Genomic DNA, 19,659 nt, shown 5'->3' on the forward strand with positions numbered 1-19,659 from the left:
TGCATGTCTGATGGCACCGCTGCCTTGATTTGGAAAATCTCTTCTTGGAGCCAATTCCATGTTTTCTCCTCCAGTGGCCTGTTCTGTGTAGCTCTGACAGTCTGCAGGAAGCATGAATCATGCACTTCCACTGCAGTGTGTGTTTTACTCACTGCCATGCTCACGAATGTGAATCTGTGTGCGCATTCTGGAGTCCAGCACAGCAGCCAGAGTGAGGATGGAGAGCGGAGAGACTACACTGGGCCGGGTGCAGCAGTGTGTTGGTTTGGTGTAGTGCTGCAGTTGTTCAGTAGGAGGAGCACTTGGCCTGCTGTGAGCTGCTCTCCTCCCTCACCCAGCCAAACACACACACACACACACACACACACACACACACACTTACTGATCAGGCACAGATTTCCTGTTATGGCCAAGGCCAAGTGTCAGTTCACGGAAATGGAGACGGAGAGCGGCGATTTCTGTCATTAAGATGAAATTAAAGTAAAAGAAAAATGCACACAGTCTGGCTGACTGTTCATATACCTGATGAAGGTCGGTAGACCGAAGCGCCATAAATAAACATACCAGCAAACATCCTAACATAGATGCTGGAGTAATTATCCAGAGGACCACATAATCAAGATCGATCTGTGATTGAGAAACATTCTGCACATCCAGTTAATTAGGTAAAGGCAGCTTTAAAAAAAAAAAAAAGAACACGGTGTGACCAAGAGGCGGCGGGGAGGACTGACCAGGGCGCCGCGACTTTTCCACACATAAACTCAGCGATTTTCCCCCCACATAAATCGCCAAAGACACTTCCTGCTTCCACATCACTGCTGTTTGTTCTAATAACATTGCTCTGTGGGTCTTTTATTTTGAAAGCCCAGCGGAGGGATCTGTTTTGTTGTCAGACTCTGAATGTCGACTCAGGAAGCAAACGGAGAGAAAAGTTGTGGATCACAAGTTTCTGTGTTTTGAGTGTGTGTGAGGGAGATATGATAAATGATTAAGTTATAGGAAATAGCTATTTACAAGAGTTTTATCTGGTGTTAATTTTTAAATGTGTTGAATCAAACTTGACCGAGTTTGATTCAACACATTTAAAAAGAGCTACACACGCCACGTTTGGTGTCAAATTGAAGGTTAACTAATTATAAATAATCAATTCATGTTAAAATGATTATGCACTATGCAACTATGGTATATGACTCCTTTGGTAATTGTGTCTGTTCTTTGCGTACTTTTAGCCCTATTATAATGTTACCGTGTGTTTCATATCGTTTCATCCATTGTCTGGTTTTGAATTGTTTCCTCCGCGACTTTTTACGCTGCTCTTTTTGGCCTGGTCACCTTTTGCAAAAGAGGTTTTCCAGCCTCAACGAGACTTTTCCTGCCTTCCTTGCCTTTTTCACGCTTAGTGCTCCTTTGTACCTTGTACATTTTCCATTATTTAAATGTTTCTACATTTTAGAGTGCCGTCATCCTTGTTGTGTCCGACCCAGTGTTACTCTGTGCAAATGACTAATAAAGATCTTTGACCTCGCACCATGAATATTTCTCTCTTTGTTGGACCATCTACAGTTCCATGACAACCAAATACGAGCCAAACGCTCCAGGCTGTGTGACTAGGAGGATCTGATCTGTTTATTACAATTATTATCATTATTGTCATTACTTTTTATCTTTGTTCACTATTAGAAGCAAAATCCTGAAGAAGTAACTCAACCTATCATCTGGCATTTTGAAATACAGGGATATAACTGAGAACAGGACTTCTCCTTATATATGATTATTATTATTTTATTTTACTTAGCCCTATTTGTAAATGGAAAAAGGGTAAGAGGGAGACTGTTCCGAGTGGAAACGGGACAGAGGAATAAGGCTTAGCCCTACATTTCACTGGGAGTGTGCCTTTCATGATTACATGTGACAAATAAACCTGGTTGATAAAATACTGTATCCTGCGTTGTTCTTTATTTCCTGAAGAAAGTCCCAGAGGTTTGCTGCTCTCACAGAAAAAAAAGGTCGATTGTCCTGATTTACTGCATCCAACCATCTTTAAGCTTCACACCTCCAACCATCGTCACTCTCCGTCCACTCACTGATCCACACATAAAGCAACTGTCCCTGCGGTGTCGCCATAACCAGAAAATTATGCTAAACATCATTTGACAGGCGATACAGGGCCACTGACGTGAATTAAGACTCTGGTTTGCATTTACACCGCAAGGGGTCGTATGAGGTCCGTGGATGTGCCGTTCTCCCTGCCTCTCTCGCTGTGTGGCTGGAGGAGAGTTAATAACGTTGCCACTACTGGGTGTAATTATAGCGCACATCCTTGAGACGCAGCACATGAATGGCAAATGATTCCCCGCATACATATCACAACATTTGCATGCATTAACCCGGTCCGCCCGGTCTATCCGTAGTCTCGCGCAGGCCCTGCCACCAAAGCCAACATGACCCCCACTGAGTCTGACCACACGTTGGGTTCATTAGAGGATGTGGGGCGCGATCAGGACTCGGTGGCTGAGGGGTTAAAGCCATAAACGTCCGGCCTTGTCGTTCTCCATCCCTCCCCTGTTTTTTTGTTTGTTTGTTTTGCGTCAGGTATCCGAGAGAGAAGCCAGTCCGGAGCTCAGAGAGGGAGGTAAAGAGAGATAGAGGAGCGGCGAGGGAGACGTGGGCCGGGCGGACGTTGACAGGCAACCCCGCCGTCGAATCGGGAGAGAGCTCTCAGCGTGACTTGTAGCCGCGGGGCTGGGAAAGGGGGAGGCGCTATGTGGAGAGAGAGAGAGAGAGAGAGAGAGAGAGAGAGAGAGAGAAGCAAATAGTTGAGTGAACAGCGTCAGTGGAGAGTGGAGTGGAGGGGACCGCAGTGAGGGAGCAGGGTGCCAAGAGGAGACAGCCGAGAAAAAAAACACAAAGAGGACAAGTGTTATTTTCTGATTAGGGGCCGTCACAGAAGAGAAAATGTGTCTCTTATTCTCCTTTTATGGATTATGATTTCTTCCTCCCCCTCCAAGCTCCTTTCCGGAAGGTTTCATCTCTCCGGCAGCACCGCGCCTTCGCTGTAATGTGCGCCGTGGCTTCTGCGGGACGCGTCTGAAAAGACAGCGGAGGAAAAAACAAACAACAACAACAAAATGAAAAAAAGATTCTGCAATCATTAAAACTGATTTTAAAGGAAAAATCCAAACTGCGTCTCTTTTAAATGAGACGCATTTCTCCGGACCGCCTTACACATTTATTTGGAGACTTTTACGCATTTTTGGAGACGTCTGCATTCCGACTGAAATGGGTAATGGAAATTGACATTTTGCCCGTTAACAGGGGATAACACGGTTTATAAACTTTTTTTTTTTTACCCAAGTGCACTTGTTTTTCCGGCGATGATTGTGCTTTTGATTGTCCTGTGCATCGCGGATGGAGTGCTCTCTCAGATACGCTACTCAGTGCCGGAGGAGGCGGACCACGGCACCTTGGTGGGGAATATCGCCGAGGACCTGGGGCTGGACCTTACCAAGCTGGCCTCCCGCCGCTTCCAGGTGGTGCCGAGCTCTCGGTCGCCGTACCTGGAGGTGAACCTGGAGAATGGCGTCCTGTTCGTTAACGACAAAATCGACCGGGAACAGATCTGCAAGCAGAGCGCCAGCTGCCAGCTCAACATGGAGGTGTTCCTGGAGAACCCGCTGGAGCTGTTTCGGGTCGAAATCGAGGTGGTGGACATTAACGACAACCCGCCCAGCTTTCCGGAGACAGACATCACGGTGGAGATCTCAGAGAGCGCCACTCCGGGCACCCGTTTCCCCCTGGAGAGCGCTTTCGACCCGGACGTGGGCTCGAACGCTTTACGCACGTATGATATCACCACTAACAACTACTTCTACCTGGACGTGCAGACCCAAACGGACGGAAACAAGTTCGCGGAGCTAGTCCTGGAGAAGCCACTGGACCGGGAGCAGCAGGCGGCGCACAGGTACGTGCTGACCGCGGTGGACGGCGGTCAGCCACCCCGGACTGGCACCGCGCTGCTTGTGGTTAAAGTGCTGGACTCGAATGATAACGTGCCCGTGTTTGACCAGCCCGTCTACACGGTGAGCCTCACGGAGAACGCACCGGCCGGTACACTGGTCATACAGCTGAATGCCACCGACCTGGACGAGGGGCTGAATGGGGAAATAGTCTATTCCTTCAGCAACCACATCTCCACCCGCGTAAAGGACCTGTTCAGCATAGACCCGCGCACCGGGCGCATCGAGGTGCGCGGAGAGGTGGACTTCGAGGAGAGCAGCCTGTATCAGATCTTCGTCCAAGCCAAGGACCTGGGGCCCAATGCCGTGCCCGCTCACTGCAAGGTGCTGGTCAAAGTCATCGACTTGAACGACAACGCGCCGGAGATCACCTTCAGCACCGTCACGGAGTCGGTGAGCGAAAAGGCGGCCCCCGGCACCGTTATCGCGCTGCTGAGCGTGACGGACCGGGACGCGGAGGAGAACGGACAGATCCACGTGGAAATCCTCGGCGACGTCCCGTTCAAATTGAAGTCCTCCTTTAGGAATTATTTCACCGTAGTAACCGACGGGCCGTTGAACCGGGAGCAGGTGGACTCTTACTCCGTCACGGTGGTCGCGCGGGACAAAGGGACGCCCTCACTCGCCACCAGTAAGTCCATTCGAGTCCAGGTGTCGGACGAGAACGACAACGCGCCCACATTTACTCAGCCCATTTATGATGTGTATGTGACCGAGAATAATGTGCCAGGGGCGTACATACACGCTGTGACGGCCCTGGACCCGGACGTCGGGCAGAATGCCCTCATCAGCTACTCCATATTAGAGTGTGACATCCAGGGCATGTCAGTCAAAACCTACGTGTCCATCAATGAGGAGACGGGCTATCTGTACGCACTCAGGTCCTTTGACTATGAGCAGCTGAAGGATTTCACATTCATGGTCCATGCGAGAGACGCGGGCAACCCGGAGCTCTCCTCCAACGCTACAGTCAAAGTCATCATCGTGGACCAGAATGACAATGCCCCTCTGGTGCTGTCCCCCCTGGGGAAGAACGGCACAGCCAAGGAGCCCCTGCCTCGGTCGGCCGAGCCGGGCTACCTGGTGACCCGCATCGTGGCCATGGACTCGGATGACGGTGAGAATGCCCGGCTGTCCTACAGCATCCAGAGGGGGAACGAGAACGGCATGTTCCGGATGGACTGGAGGACGGGTGAGCTGCGGACGGCGAGGCGGGTGTCGGCGAAGCGAGACCCCCACCAGCTGTACGACCTGCTGATTGAGGTGAGAGACCACGGCCAGCCGCCGCTGTCCTCCAGCGCCAGCGTGCTGGTGGTGCTGGTGGACAGCGTGGCTGAGGGCCGCGGCGGTGGCGGGGACCGGGGTGGCAACGCCAAGGCCAAAGACGGCACCCTGGACCTCACCCTCATCCTCATCATTGCCCTGGGCTCCGTCTCCTTCATCTTCCTCCTGGTCATGATCGTGCTGGCCGTGCGCTGCCAGAAGGACAAAAAGCTAAACATTTACACCTGCCTGAGCAGCGACTGCTGCCTGGGCTGCAGCTCGTGCTGCTCGCGGCAGGGCCGGGCCCGCAAGAAAAAGCTGAGCAAGTCGGATATCATGCTGGTGCAAAGCGCCGGCAACGTCAGCGGGGCCGGCACGGCTCAGGTCCCCGTGGAGGAATCAGGGAGCTTCGGCTCCCACCACCAAAACCAGAACTATTGCTACCAGGTATGTCTGACTCCAGAGTCTGCCAAAACCGACCTCATGTTCCTAAAGCCGTGTAGTCCGTCTAGGAGCACAGACACCGATCACAACCCGTGCGGGGCCATAGTGACAGGGTACACAGACCAGCAGCCTGACATCATATCAAACGGCAGCATTTTATCAAACGAGGTAAGAGTCATGCCTGTAGCTGAACCCATCCTTCCATCCAGAGACCCCCAGCATGTCCAAAAACCCGATTAACACGCAGCCCCCCCCCCCCCCAGACACACGAAGCCTGCCTGTTTGATACAACTTAAAAGCATCCCCACATGACAGATACAGAATGTGTGTCATACAGGAGCCCATTTCCATTTCCTACATTTTTTGTTTTGCCCCCCAGTCCAGTGGCATGCCAGATCATACAAATGGCTGTAATTGAGTGCTGACACGCACACTGGCGTCCTCTGACTGATCTCAGGAAAGGCATTAAAAGCAAACACAATGATTATGACTACCAGTTGCAGACATGTTGCTTTTAGCAGACCGGGGGGTGGGGGTGCATAGTGTGTGTGTGTGTGTGTACAGCGTTCATATTACTGGTCACAATGTTGCTGAATTTGCCCTAGAAAAAAAAAACAGATGCTCTAAGGCTGTGCTAGCCTGGATAGGTGGAACACACACTCCTCAAACACGCACACACACACACACACACACACACACACACACACACTCCTCATTAGATATGTAATAGTGCACATGTGTAACTCATGTCATGGCTAACATCAACATGGAACTGTGTGGGGTTGCGTCATTTTCTGGCTCGATTGGTGGTTTTGCTTTTGTACTCGACACACACACACGCACACACATTTACACACACAAACTGAAAACTGCCCCCTTCTCTTTCAGACCAAACACCAGCGAGCTGAACTCAGCTACCTGGTTGACAGGCCAAGACGTGTCAACAGGTAAATATGGAGAGAGTCCTACCCACCTGTGATAAACCTCTTGTACCTGTCGACCTCCATCCATCCTACTGCGATAATGAGATAGGATCAGAAAGATTAGAAAAAGGGGGGGTTAAAAACAGTCAAATATAAGTAAGTAAGTAGGTAAGTAAGGCTTTGATTTAATGTTCTCTTTCGGTTTTCAGTTCGGCGTTCCAGGAGGCAGACCTGGTCAGCTCCAAAGACAGCGGCCACGGGGACAGCGAGCAGGGCGACAGCGACCACGACGCCACCAACCGAGGCCACTCCACCGGTAAGAGCTGCCTTTGCTGCGACTTGTGTATGACAATGCACAGGGCGGGGGGGGGGGGGGGGGGGTCGATGGCTTTCTGGCTTGTGTAGGACTGGAGTATAGGCTTTGCTGATTAGCATATGGTTACTATGCGGTGTGGGTCCAGGAGCAGATTGCTGCTAATCTCTCCAGTGCGAGTTGAAGGGTGGAAGAATGAAAGCTCATTTTAAAGGTCCCATGTCATGCTCGTTTCAGTTGTATATTTTTATTCTGGGACTCCACAAGAGCAGCTTTGCATGATCCACAGTTCAAAAAAGTCCTTATGTATCTTCTGCTGGCCCTTCATGCAGCCATTCAGTTCACCCTCTGTCTGAAACAAGCCGTTTTAGACAAACTGAACAACCTCCAAAAACTTGAAGTTGTTCGACCGCTCTGCACAGGACTACTCTTTTCGACAGGCGGTGGATGAGCTTGTCCCTGTGCTTGGTGGGCGTGCTGTGCCTGGGGGTGCAGTGACTGTCTAGTTATGACATCACGACCTGAGTGTGTCAATACGGGCTGTGTGTATTTCTCCGTGGAGTGTTTTGATACTTTCACAGTATTTATACAGCACCGAGACCTGCTTTATAATCCAACAAGGACATGGAGATCTCACTTTCTACAATATGGGCCCTTTCAATAAGGGCTAGCATCACACACACGGCTGGAGTCAGCATCACTGGAGGCGTTTCGGTGTGTGTCCAACAATCAGCTTTTGTGCTGACGGTGTGCTTTGAGACGTTGCGGTTTCTCTGTAGTGACACCGTGGCTAGTGAGTTCCTGTCATCTCCTAAAAAAATTGAAGAAGAAGAAAAGAAAGCGTGTAATGGCTGGTAGCAGAATCAGATCCCTGTTCCCCCGTGAGCTGCCTCCCAGTGCTCGCCCCTCCAGTGGAATCTCGTCCCTTAATATTTGTTTCTATGTTTTGTGACACGTGATAGTTTAATGTCGGCGGGCAGAAAGCGAACCCCCCCGGGCACTGTTTCTGTAAATGTGTAGCGGTGTTAACGAGGAGCCCTCTCTCCCTGCGAGCTCGGTCACTTGGTGCTGGAGACCACACGACGAGACGTGGCAGGCTTTTTAATGAGGACCGGAGCGCTGGGAAGCGGACCAAATAGGTTGCGGCCGCGGACAAACAAAACAGGCGATTCATTCGTTCATTAAATTAATTAATGCACTCATTTGCGCAGTTATTCTCAGACCCCCCCCCCCCCCCCCTTGGCCGCATACCGTTTCCCTCCCCTGACCACATTCTTCCATTACCACCCCCCCCAACTCTTTTTAATCTTCCTCTCCCAAGAGGAACCCATCTGAGCTCACACAATAGGGCCCCGCTGAGTTATGAATGCCCGCTTTTATGTCTTCATTCTGCAGCAGAGCTTTCTTTGGTGCGGGCCCCCTCCGCGGACGGAGCCCGTCATCACGTCTGGTCAGCCGCAGCAGGGGCCCCCTCGCCCCTGCCAAACAGGGCTCGCCTGCCCACTTGCACCGTCGCTCTGGTCGGCCTGGACGGGCAACGCACCTAGTCCTCAGTAAACAGAGGCACACTGAGTTGTTTCACCCGTTTAATAATCGGGACGGAGCCAGACAGCCGCCTCCAGTGGACGGAGTCGTCCTATTTTGAGTGCGTCAGCATTCGCCAGCCAGAGTTCACACTGTTATAAACAGTCACACTTCTTTTATACAAGTAGGGCGGGGGTGTCATTTGAATTTCATACACCTGAGTTTGGCGTCATTACCAAAAGGGATAACTTTTTTTTTTGGATGCCTTACTTTGAGGAATATAAACCCTTTATCATCATTTAACAAGAGATTGTTAGATGTTGTCCAAACACGAGAACTTTTCCTATAAATAAAATTGATCTGATAAAAAAAATCAATAAGACTATATATATATATATATATATATATATATATATATATATATATATCTACAGGAGAGGGTGGAGATATTAGCTAATGATGCTGGAGTTTCCTTCCGTCCTTTTCCATTTCAGGTTATATTAGTCAATGAATCAAATTACCACATACTAATAACTCATACAATGGGGCTTTTTTTTTTTTGCAGGGCAGTCAGATATCGAGCCTCGGAAACAAGATTTCAGAATCAGACTAGACGTTTGATTCCAGCTCTCCTCACTTAACAGTTTTTTGATATTTTTGTCTCAGGCACTACCAAAGAAAGCCTCGCAGTTCAACACCCACGCCCTATTTTTCACAATTAACAAAAGAGGCCAATCTTAAATGATAAAAAGTTGAGAGCTCTAGAACTCTGCATGAATAAAACGGTGTAAAAAGACGTCAGGAATGACCTGATTTAAATTCAAAATCAGGAAGTATGAGGGTGAATCTGATCTGACATTAAAAACACTAGCTTTTGGTACCGTGGATCCCGTGTTTTGCTATGTTGAATGTTGTCTAGGCACAAGAGATCAGGAAGTATCTGATGAAAGAATAAGACGACAACAGTGGCAGTCTCACACGCACATTTGATGGCAACTTTCACTACTCGACTCGTGTTTGAATTTCAGCTGGTACCACAAAAAGGTGTTGAGGTTTTTAAGTTCACAACTGCATCACTTCTGGCCAATTTCGAGTGTGTTGGCAGGCCCAGCGCACGAGAGTACCCTTGGCGTGGCAAACAGGGATACAGTTGTTTTCCGGCGATCCGGGGCAGCTCAGTGCCTTCTAAAACAGATTATTTGCTATGCATTGAACGTTTGTTTGATTAGGATAATTGATAGTGTGGCTTAGCGTCCTGCTATTGTTGGTGTCTTCACAATGCAGGCTTTACTCTCAGTGTACTAATTGAGTTTGTCAGCGGCAAGGGTACACTCGAGAGCCGCGCCGGTGTTTAATAAATGCTAATGTTAAGTAAACGCATGCCGTGTCATCCATCACGGCAGCGCATTAGCCTCTCCTCGCCGTGGCTTTGACAGGTGACTTCATGAATACATCAGTCGGGGGGGCTACATTTGTTGAACTATGAATCAATGCATTAGCATTACACATTGGTTGGTGCACTGTTGGCAAAGGCTTCACAGGAGCAGGATGGGCGCTGTTTGCCCTCATTGTCCCGTCTCTTTTTTATTTATTTTTTTTATAACCGTTTTACCATAGTGGTGGTGTATTTTTGACAACTACACGATATATTTATTTATTTAGTTTTTCCCTGCTGCTGGCTGCGTTGCCGTTGCTGCTTTAGGGCTTTATGCCTTCATCAAGGAGGACGCACTTAGAGAGTCACAGAGAGTCCAGACATATACCTCTTACAATTTTTCTTTTTTTTGGGGGGTGGGTGGGGGTAAATACAGATCTGTTTGGGCCCAATATGTGTGCATGTGTGCAAGATTCTTTGTCAGTCTTGGTGGAGAGTGACAGAGTGTGTGTAGGAGAGAGAGAGAGAGAGGGGAGGATTTGCAGTAAAGGTCAAAGGCAGGATTCAGAGTGCACACTGTGTTCCATTACACTCTGCAGATATGCGTTATTGCAGCAGCTACGATGCACTTTGACGGCCAAGTAGCTTCAGCTTTTGGATGCGATGTGTTGGGATGAGAAAGGCATAAATATTGTATTTAGCATTACACGTACTGAAGCTGCTGCTGCTGCTGCTATTTAACAAATTGTTGTAAAGTACTAGTCTCAGGTCCATGATGCTACTGTGGAAAACGGCGTGAAACAGCATGCTTATTTTCACGAGTGCTTAATCGCCTGTAAAATGTCAAGAGCGATAAGAAATGGGCGTCACACAGTGCCCGAAGTAATGGCGTCACGTAGCGAGAGCTGATTCTGTCTGACCAACGGTCAAAAAGCCTGGAGGGATGCAGTTTATAATGAATGACAGTGGTGGAAGACGTACACAGAAGAATAGAAATATCATACTGTGAAACAAATACAAATACACTCTCATGTTTCCACTCATGTATATTTGTGAGAGGGAAAATAGATGCATGTAGAGTTTCATCTTACTCCATATATCTGGCTGAAAGTGGAAACATATCACTATTATATATACATATTTTGTTTTACGGTCTGTGTATATGTCAACCTGCTGTATATGTGCAGTATGGAGGAGAATTATGATTCATTTGTATGTGAGAGGAAACGGGTTATCTACTGTGCTGTGATTGGCTAAGAAGCAAGTGGAGGTTACCGTGGCAGCATGACAGATCACATAGCACCTACTACGCGCGACATGTAAGCAGCATTTGAAATCATTTGAATGCTGCAGCTAGTCGGTTTTGTCCACAGCAATGCATCATCACATTCACAGTGCACACAGTATCGGTATTGAGTGGCCGAATCAACCGCTCGATCGAAAAAAAATTAGTCGCCAACTATTTTGATCATGGATCAGTCGCGTCAGCCATTTCTCAAGCTAAACATGTGCCGGCTCCAGCCTCTGAAATGTGAGGATTAGCCGCTTCGTCTTTGTCGTTCACGACGGTAAATGAAGAGTCTTTGGCCGTTTGGACTCTCGGCCCGACCAAAAGAAGCAATTTGAAGGCGTCACTTTGGGCAGCAATCGGCAGACTAATCGATAAGCAAAATAATCGCTCGCTGCAGCCCTATACTTAAGTACAGTACTTTAGTAAATCTTCACACAGCAGGAACTGCAACCAGCTTACTTAACACGATGAATCAGTTACGAAAGCTGGTCACGGGTTGATTTTCTGATCATCAAGAAACTGAAGATTTGGCTCATTTCTTACTTCAGTGTTTTGGGATCCTTATTAAACTCAGTCCCAGAAGCCCGTATGGGAAGATTAATGGCACTTTGTCAACGACGACATCTGAACTGCAAGGTCCACTTAGGAGCTTTTCTGGCACTTTCCACTAGAAGTGTGTTTTTTTTTGGTAGTAGAGTTCTGTAGCACGAGTGCTGAGTGTTAAAGGTCACTCTATATGTACATTCTATACTGTGATGGGCACATCCTCCCTTGGGGACCCCATTTCCAGCCCGGCTACATTTGCAAAGTACATATTATCAACACAGCCAATGTCACGCACTTGGTAGAAGATTGAGTTGAGGGGCTTATCCACTTTTCTACTTCCCCCCCACCACCACCACTGCTTCCACCTCTCCCCACTGCCGTGATGAATTCCTCCTCAGGCCCGCCGTTCACGTTATCACCGCGGTAACAGCTCGCTGATCAGTAATTCATTTTTTTTCAGACCTCTGCATACCAATTACCAAATGAAGGTTATTATCGAGACTCTGCGTCTGTGCCCCTCTGTCGTCGCTGCGCGGAATGGTAAGGCGAGAGGCCTCGGGAAGAAACGACCCCCCCCCCCCTTCTGTCTGTTGCCGGGCCTCTCCTGTTTATTTTTGACTTGTGTTGATGCCATTTTCGTCCCACGTGGGACGTGGGGTAGGGGGGACTGAGTGAAGTCTCGTAACTCACACTGGCTGTTTGCTCATGAGAAAAATAAGTTGTCAGGAGAGCTACATAGTGGAGAGACAAGGTCATTAATCCCCCCGCAACTTTTATTCACATCTTGAGCATGGCTCTGGCTGTGTGTGTGTGTATGTGTGTGTTGGGGGGGGGGGGGGGCGCAAAGGGTTCCATTTTACAGCTGACAACAACAATTTTCTTTACCTTTTTTTATCCTCCTGATCCAATAGAGGCTGTCTAATGTGCCAAGGGAACATCTAATTTTGCCCAAAATGTCAAGAAATATCGGGATGTCTTGATCTGGGTTCGTGGCTAAAAATGACTCTCCCTCTATCCTTCTGTCTGTCTTTCTTCCTCTCTTTCTCTCTCTCTCTCTCTCTCTCTCTGCGAGTGTGTGTGTGTGTTATCTCTCTGACAGACTCTAAATGCCACATTTCCGGGCTCCCATTTTGAGAATTAACACAGCGTCCATGTTGCTTCAAAGGAAGCAGAGCTCTGTTGCTTCAATTTTTGCTGCCCAGAACTGCTGCACGTCCAGGTGTGCTGATACAGTGTGTCAGCTCCCAGCGTGCGTTCTGGTTGCCCCCCCCCCACCGCAATAAAGCCATACAATAAGTTGTTTCCTCCTGTGTAAGTGGGCCGTATTAAAGTGTAATGTGATGGTGTATTTATGGCACGTTGGTTAATATTTAATAAGAAAACCCTCTTGTTAGGAGACCGGGCACTTTTCCAAGCTGTTGGTGACGGCAAGCCAAATTAATCCGCTTTGTAACAAAGCAAATTCCCCCTTTGCTGACCGCTACAGATGCATAGCACAACAAAAAAAACACACACACTCTGCTTACTGGGACGGCAGCAGTCTTAGCCTAATCAGTCTGTGTTCAGAAGGATTAGCAGCAGATAGCCCGAGCTGGACAGTTCAGATTGTAGCCCCCAAAACAGCAACTTAGACACACACACACAACAAGAGGATTTAGAGTTCACAATACATGCATACACAGGATCTAGGCCCTATTGCAAAGAAAAAAACATATGGGGCAATGAAAATACAATTTGGCTTAAGGCTTACACGTGAAACAGCTGCGGGGAACACGGCTACACGTTGGCGCTAAAATCTGCTCCCTGACAAAAAAGGTGAGGTTGCTGAGAATTAAAAAAAAACAAAAGACCCGACAAGTAATTACTCCGCATGAAAGCGAGCACACTCAAAACTGGTTTCCAGTTGTACCTCCAACCTTTCATGGAGGACAATGGGTTTAGTTAAAAAAGAGGAGGGGGGGGTGGGGGGGAGGCTAGGACTGAAGGCCTGGGATGGGGGGCAGGCTGGTGTAATTCAACACTATTGAAGCTTGTGGTTTGGGTTAATCCAATGCCCAGGCAGTTTGCCCAGGAATGACTTTGAAGACTGCACCTACCTCTCAACCCCTGCAAACACACACACACACACACACGCACACGCTCTTGCTGTGTCATATAAATTCCGCCCACCTATTATTATTTTTTTCTTTCTTACAGACGCATGTTGGTGCATGGAAATGCCTGCAGGGCATCCAATGACCTGTGATGCTTTGCATCTGATTGAAGATATGTGGAGGTCATAGCATTGTACCGCAGGCGCTCTGTGTGTAAACACTGAAGGAGGAAGGAGTGTTGACTTGCCAGGGCACTTAGGTCATGTCTTTTTTTTTGTAATGCCCCCCAAATCCAAAAGTTGATCAGTGTGGAGAACAGGGACGTACACATACATCTCCTCTGTATAGCCTTGGCGTGTGTATATAAGTTAAGCAAACTGCATTTGAATTATGCCCTTTACAAAAAGGAGCTACTCTCTGTGCATTATGTATGCGTTATTTAGTGTTAGGAATTATTCCAAGGTATGGTTTTACTGTCTGTCCATCCTGGGAGAGGGATCCCTTTTGTCTCTGTTGCTCTTTCTGGGAGGTTTCTTCCTGTTTTTTCTCCCCCGTTTGGGTTGTTTTTTTGGGGAGGAGTGTTTTTCCTTATAGAGGAAATACAGAGGGTCTAAGGATAGACAAGGTGTCATTTGATTTATATATAAAAATTGTTGAGTTGTGCCCCCCCCCACAAAAAAAATGTATGTTACAAAATGCATTGATCATTTTCGCTCAAGTCGAGTCAAATATCGCAAATCGCAAATTTGCTTCAAGGGGGCTTTAACAGGCTGTACAGTAATACAACACTCTCTGTCCTTAGATCCTCGATTCGGATCAGGAAAAAAACTCAACAGGGTAAAATTGGAAGAAACTCCTGGAAGAGCAGCAGAGGAGGGATCCCTGTCCCAGGATGGACAGACAGGAAGCAGATGTCATGTGTACAGAATAGAACAACATAATAAAATGAAAAGTATGGACAGTCGTGATGACAAAATGATATATATCACCATATTCGCAATGAAACAATAATAAATGTCCTTACTGCAGTAGCGAGTTTACGTTGCGTGGTTGAGCAAAGAGAAAGATACGTCTCTCAACAGTTTGAAGGCCATAAATCTTCATCTTAACTCGTCTACTGTTTAACAGGAAAAAAAATGTTCATTTCTTAGAAGAAGTGAAATAAATCGGCCGTTCTCAGTGCAAATGAACTTGTGTCAGGGATGGTTGTTGCTTGATTTCCAGAACGGCGATCGGCTTCGCTCCGTCCGCAATGCCGACATTTTCCAGAACATTCCAGAAAAAACAAAAAAAACAAATGCTTGGCTAATGTGAAAGGAAAGGGGGGGGGGCATATCGAAGGGCTGCTGAACAGTGGTGGAAGAAATATTCGGATCCCTAACTAAAGGAAAAGTACTAATACCACAATGTAAAAATATTTGATTTAAAATCTCATGTACTATCAACAAGATGTGTAGTAACGTGAATGTTAAAGGTGAAAATCTCCCAAATGGAAATAATTAATAAAGTACACGTAGTCATATCCGTATTTAAGTAAAGTACCTCATAAGATTCTCGGTTCTTATATCAGAGCCTCTGTGCGTTCTGTAAATATAGTACATGTGCCTGCTTGATAATACATCTGCTTTGGCAGTTAGCTGGAGTTAAAGAGTTCTGCTTTGTAAAGAGCAGTCCCATGAGCCACAGTCCACAGTGTGTGTGTGTGTGTGTGTGTGTGTGTTAGCAGAGGGGTTTTCCTCTCCACTGCGATTCTGAGATGGTGAAACAGGAAATCAAAGAGCAGGTTGCATAAATATACACTGTGAATGTGTGGCTGCAATATGTCGGATCGAGTTATGTGTGTTTTCCTCTTCTCCTCCCTCCCACAGGCGCCGATCTGTTCTCCAACTGCACGGAGGAGTGTAAGGCCCTGGGCCACTCCGACCGCTGCTGGATGCCGAGCTTCGTGCCCTCTGACGGGCGCCAGGGCCCGGACTACCGCAGCAACCTCCACGTGCCCGGCATGGACTCAGTCCCGGACACAGAGGTATTTGAAAGCCCCGAGCAAATGGCCGATAAGTCATTCTCCACCTTTGGCAAAGAGACGCCTCTCAGTCACCAACACCTCCACCACCACCACCACCACCACCTCCACCTTCTCAAAAACCATCACCTCAGCCACCACCAGGGCTCCCTAGAGAGACAGGAGCTGGAGGCATTTCTGCCTAGCTCCAGAGCACCTTATAACCCAGCTTATTTAAGTGAGTATTGTGTTTTCGCTCTGGCCGCTCTCTGATCGGGGTGATCGAATTAGGTGGAAAAAGAAAAAAGATTCCAAATTTAATTTTCTCCCTGGATTGGCTGCAGAAGGAAGCATGAAATTCATTTCAGGTCTGACCCCTGTCCTGTCAGAGTGTTTAACTAACTCTTCCCTCTTTCTCAGGCATCTCCATTATCTCCAGCTGTGATGATCTTATCTTCCCCTCACCTACACTTTCACCCCCCCCCCCCCCCCCCCACACACACACAAACCTCCAGCAGTAATTGGCCAGCGGGCCTTTCCAAATTAAACATGCCAAACGCAATTACGATGGCGATGGATACATTCGCTGCGATGTGGGTGGAGATGTTAGCGTTAAGGAAGCTCGGTGTCATTATGGCTGCTGTGATGTAAGAGACACTGGCCCAAGCAGCGAAGAAGGAGAAGAAGAAGCGGTGGAACGTCATTGCGTTGGAGTTTAGATAATTGAGGAGAGAAAACAAAAAAAAAAGCAGGGAGAAGGCGCATTTATCAAGGAATTAACTGTTTCTAAACTCTCATTCAAAAAGGCCACAAAGAGATACATCCTCAATCACTGCAATTTGGTGATAATGCTTAATTATGAATTTTTGTCAAGCAGCGCCTGAAGAGGCCCCTTCCCCTCATCATCTGATGCAGCTAGCTGGAATTATCTAGACCGCTGCCTCCCTCTAGTGCCGTCATAAAACACTTAAAGCGTTCTGTTAGGAACAGCAGGAAGAATGCTTTACTTCGTTTTTTTCTTCTTCTTTTAATTAATGTTTTATTCATTTGCTGTGCTTATTCGTTTTCTTTTTTATCCCAGATCAAAACATTGTGTGTCGAACATTGGATTTATTATTTGTTGTTTTTTTTGTCTTTTTTTTTACTCTCTTTCTAAAAAAAAAAGGCTGTGTTCTGGCACACTGTGTCCCACTTGCAGGTTGTGACAAGATTGTATTGATTACAATGAGGGATTACATCAACTATGTACTGCAGCAGCATAAGTCAATGGAATGGGGAAAACAAGCAATTAAAACTGTAAAAAAAGACGGGTTGTGGGGGATTTAAAGGTGGTGCTGCATTAGTCAACATCATCTAAATGAATATGAGATTAACAGAGCATGTTAAATTAACTAATGAAGTCATAGATATACAGTAATAATACATTTTGACAATTAAAAAAGGGCTTTACGAGTCTAAGAGGTAAAAAAAAATAATCACAAATAATGTAATTCAGCAGTATGGAGGTGACGAAATATAAAATGGAGAATTAGAAATCAAAAGAAAACAACCAAGTATTAACTGTTGTGGTGATATGAGGCCTAATTGTGACTAACTGATTCAAACCAACCACTGATAATCGATGAATGGTTTCAGTCATTTTTTTTTTCCAAACAAAAAAACGTTTACCGGCTCCGGCTTCTTAAAACGTGCTGCTCTTTCTTTGTCGTTCACGACTGTTAGTTAAGAGCCTTTGGGGTTTTGGGCTGTCGGTCGGACAAAAGACGCAATTTGAAGGTGTCACTGATTTAATAGACTGAAAGATTCATCGATTAATCGCAACGATAACCGGCAGATTAATCGACAATGAAAATAACTGTCAAGAAATTGTGTGTTTTCCTCTTTAATACGACACACTGTGTGTGTTGAGATCTGCTCGGGCAGTCATCATGGGTGTGCTTATCATCACTATTGTGATGCAGCTCTCCAAAGTGAAGGGCTCCCGACATCGTTCCCACAAACACGCCGCCACTCGCTCCTCTCGCAAAGTAGATCACTGTGGCCCTTATGCTAATGAGTGTGGGGGTGGATAATGGCGAATAGGGAACAACAGTCGTGGGGGGGGGGAGTTGGAGTGGAGAGGAAGGGATGGAATGATGATACCAAGAGGCTGAAGCTCCCTAATCTGATCAAATCAGCCAGTGATACACAGAGACTCTTTTGTCCCGGAGGGAGGGGGGCAGGCCTGGGCCTGGACCTGGCCTGGGGTCGGGTCAGGGTGGGGTGTGTGTGTGTGTGTGTGTGTGGGGGATGATAGCCAGAGCCCAGTGATTACCATCACCAAACTCAGACAACATGAAGGCGGGGGACAGAGGAGGGGAGGGGCGCATGAATGAAGGACTGAATGAGAGGTTACACTTAAAGCTCAGCCTCCCTCTTTTGTTGCTGTCCTAAATGTATCCCCCCCCCCCATGCCACTATTCCCATAATCCCCATTTCACGATTGTGTGATTTGAAGCAGCCCAGCTGAGGGATGTGAGACTTCCCACCCCTTGTTGTTGTGCATACGCAAACCCTCTAATTCTGTGTGTGAATGAGGCCACTTAAGTGCTGTTTTTCTTGCTGTTTTGTTGTCTGTCATTCCTCTCAGACAAACTTAACACCCACCCCCCCCCCCCTCCCCTCCACACACACACACTGCTAACCAGACCTTTTCTTTTTCTCTTCTTCTTGCAGCGAGGAAAAGGGTTTGCTAGCTCCTTTCGCGTGGACATACCAGAGACTGCGTGACTTTGCACAATCACTCCTTGACGACCAAGGCTACTATCAAAAAGCATCAAGTTTTCGACCCATATTGCCCCCACAGCTCCCGCGCCCCCTTCAGCCCTCGTCCCTCCTCGAACAGCAAACATTTTAAGTAAGAACACACACACGACTACACAACGAAATGAGGAACGACCCCTTAAGGAACCGAGAGTTCCTTCCTTTCTGGAATTCCTTGGAGCACTGCCAGGCTTTGGAGGCATCCCACTCTCGGGACTAGGAGACGGTCGGACATGGGGTGGTGGGGGGGGGGGGTGTAGCCTTACCGGGAGGACCTAATTGTCTCAGCAGGACTGAGAAACCAACAGAGGAGGAAGGAGGCGGAGGAAGGACGGACATATCGATGACGGAGAGATAAAAACAGGGACACTGACTCTCTCTCTCTCCGTCCCTTTTTTCCAATCTGCGTGTGCCTGTTTACAGCACGTGAGGAGAATCAAAGACCCGACAAGGACCCACACACGTGTACCGAAAGGACCGATCGCAAATGAGAGCCACCAAGAGGAAAAACCGCCACTGAGCCCTTTAGGCGTTTGTACTCACAGAGAGACGCCAACAAATTGTACAGGAGAATCTTTGTGCATTTGGAGATGCAACACCACTGTTTTAGATTTTTCTATTCTGTTTGTGTGGTCAGGTGTCAACTTCAAACTTTGTAAGAAAAGATTGTGAGCAAGATATATATTCTTTTTTTATTTATGTTTTTTTTCTTTTTCTTTGCTTTGGGTTTCGTTCGTTCACTTTACCGTGGGCTTGGACAATGTTTGGCCCATGCTTTTTGGGAATCCTCCGAGGCGTCGAGTAGTTTCTATCATGTGTGAGAAGTGTTTACTGTACTCTCTTAAAAGTTTCAAGCTGAATATTAAAAAAAACAAAAACAAAAAAACTATATATAAAATCTATCTATATCTACTTGTTCTGAAGGCGTGCTATCCATTTGCTGGGTTCCACATTCTGATTCAGAGGTTTGATTCTTTGTTTAAGTTTCCCTGAAGAAGGCTTTTTTTTTTTCACCCAGCGGGAGACATGAGGAGAGAAAGAACACAGATGTAAAACTCAAGTTCTCA

At 47.3% G+C, this 19,659-nt stretch overlaps 1 protein-coding gene across 1 annotated transcript; it reads left to right on the forward strand.

Moving 5' to 3' along the window:
• The first annotated feature begins 3,374 nt into the window (after positions 1-3,374).
• On the forward strand, positions 3,375-18,525 carry pcdh10b (protocadherin 10b). The gene is made up of 6 exons (XM_070913730.1): positions 3,375-5,891; positions 6,612-6,670; positions 6,856-6,962; positions 15,657-15,873; positions 15,946-16,028; positions 18,506-18,525. Exons 1-6 carry the CDS (start codon positions 3,375-3,377, stop codon positions 18,523-18,525), a joined length of 3,003 nt encoding a protein of 1,000 aa, XP_070769831.1.
• Positions 18,526-19,659: the final 1,134 nt, after the last annotated feature.

Source organism: Enoplosus armatus, chromosome 10, assembly GCF_043641665.1.
Source record: "Enoplosus armatus isolate fEnoArm2 chromosome 10, fEnoArm2.hap1, whole genome shotgun sequence".
NCBI lineage: Eukaryota > Metazoa > Chordata > Actinopteri > Centrarchiformes > Enoplosidae > Enoplosus > Enoplosus armatus.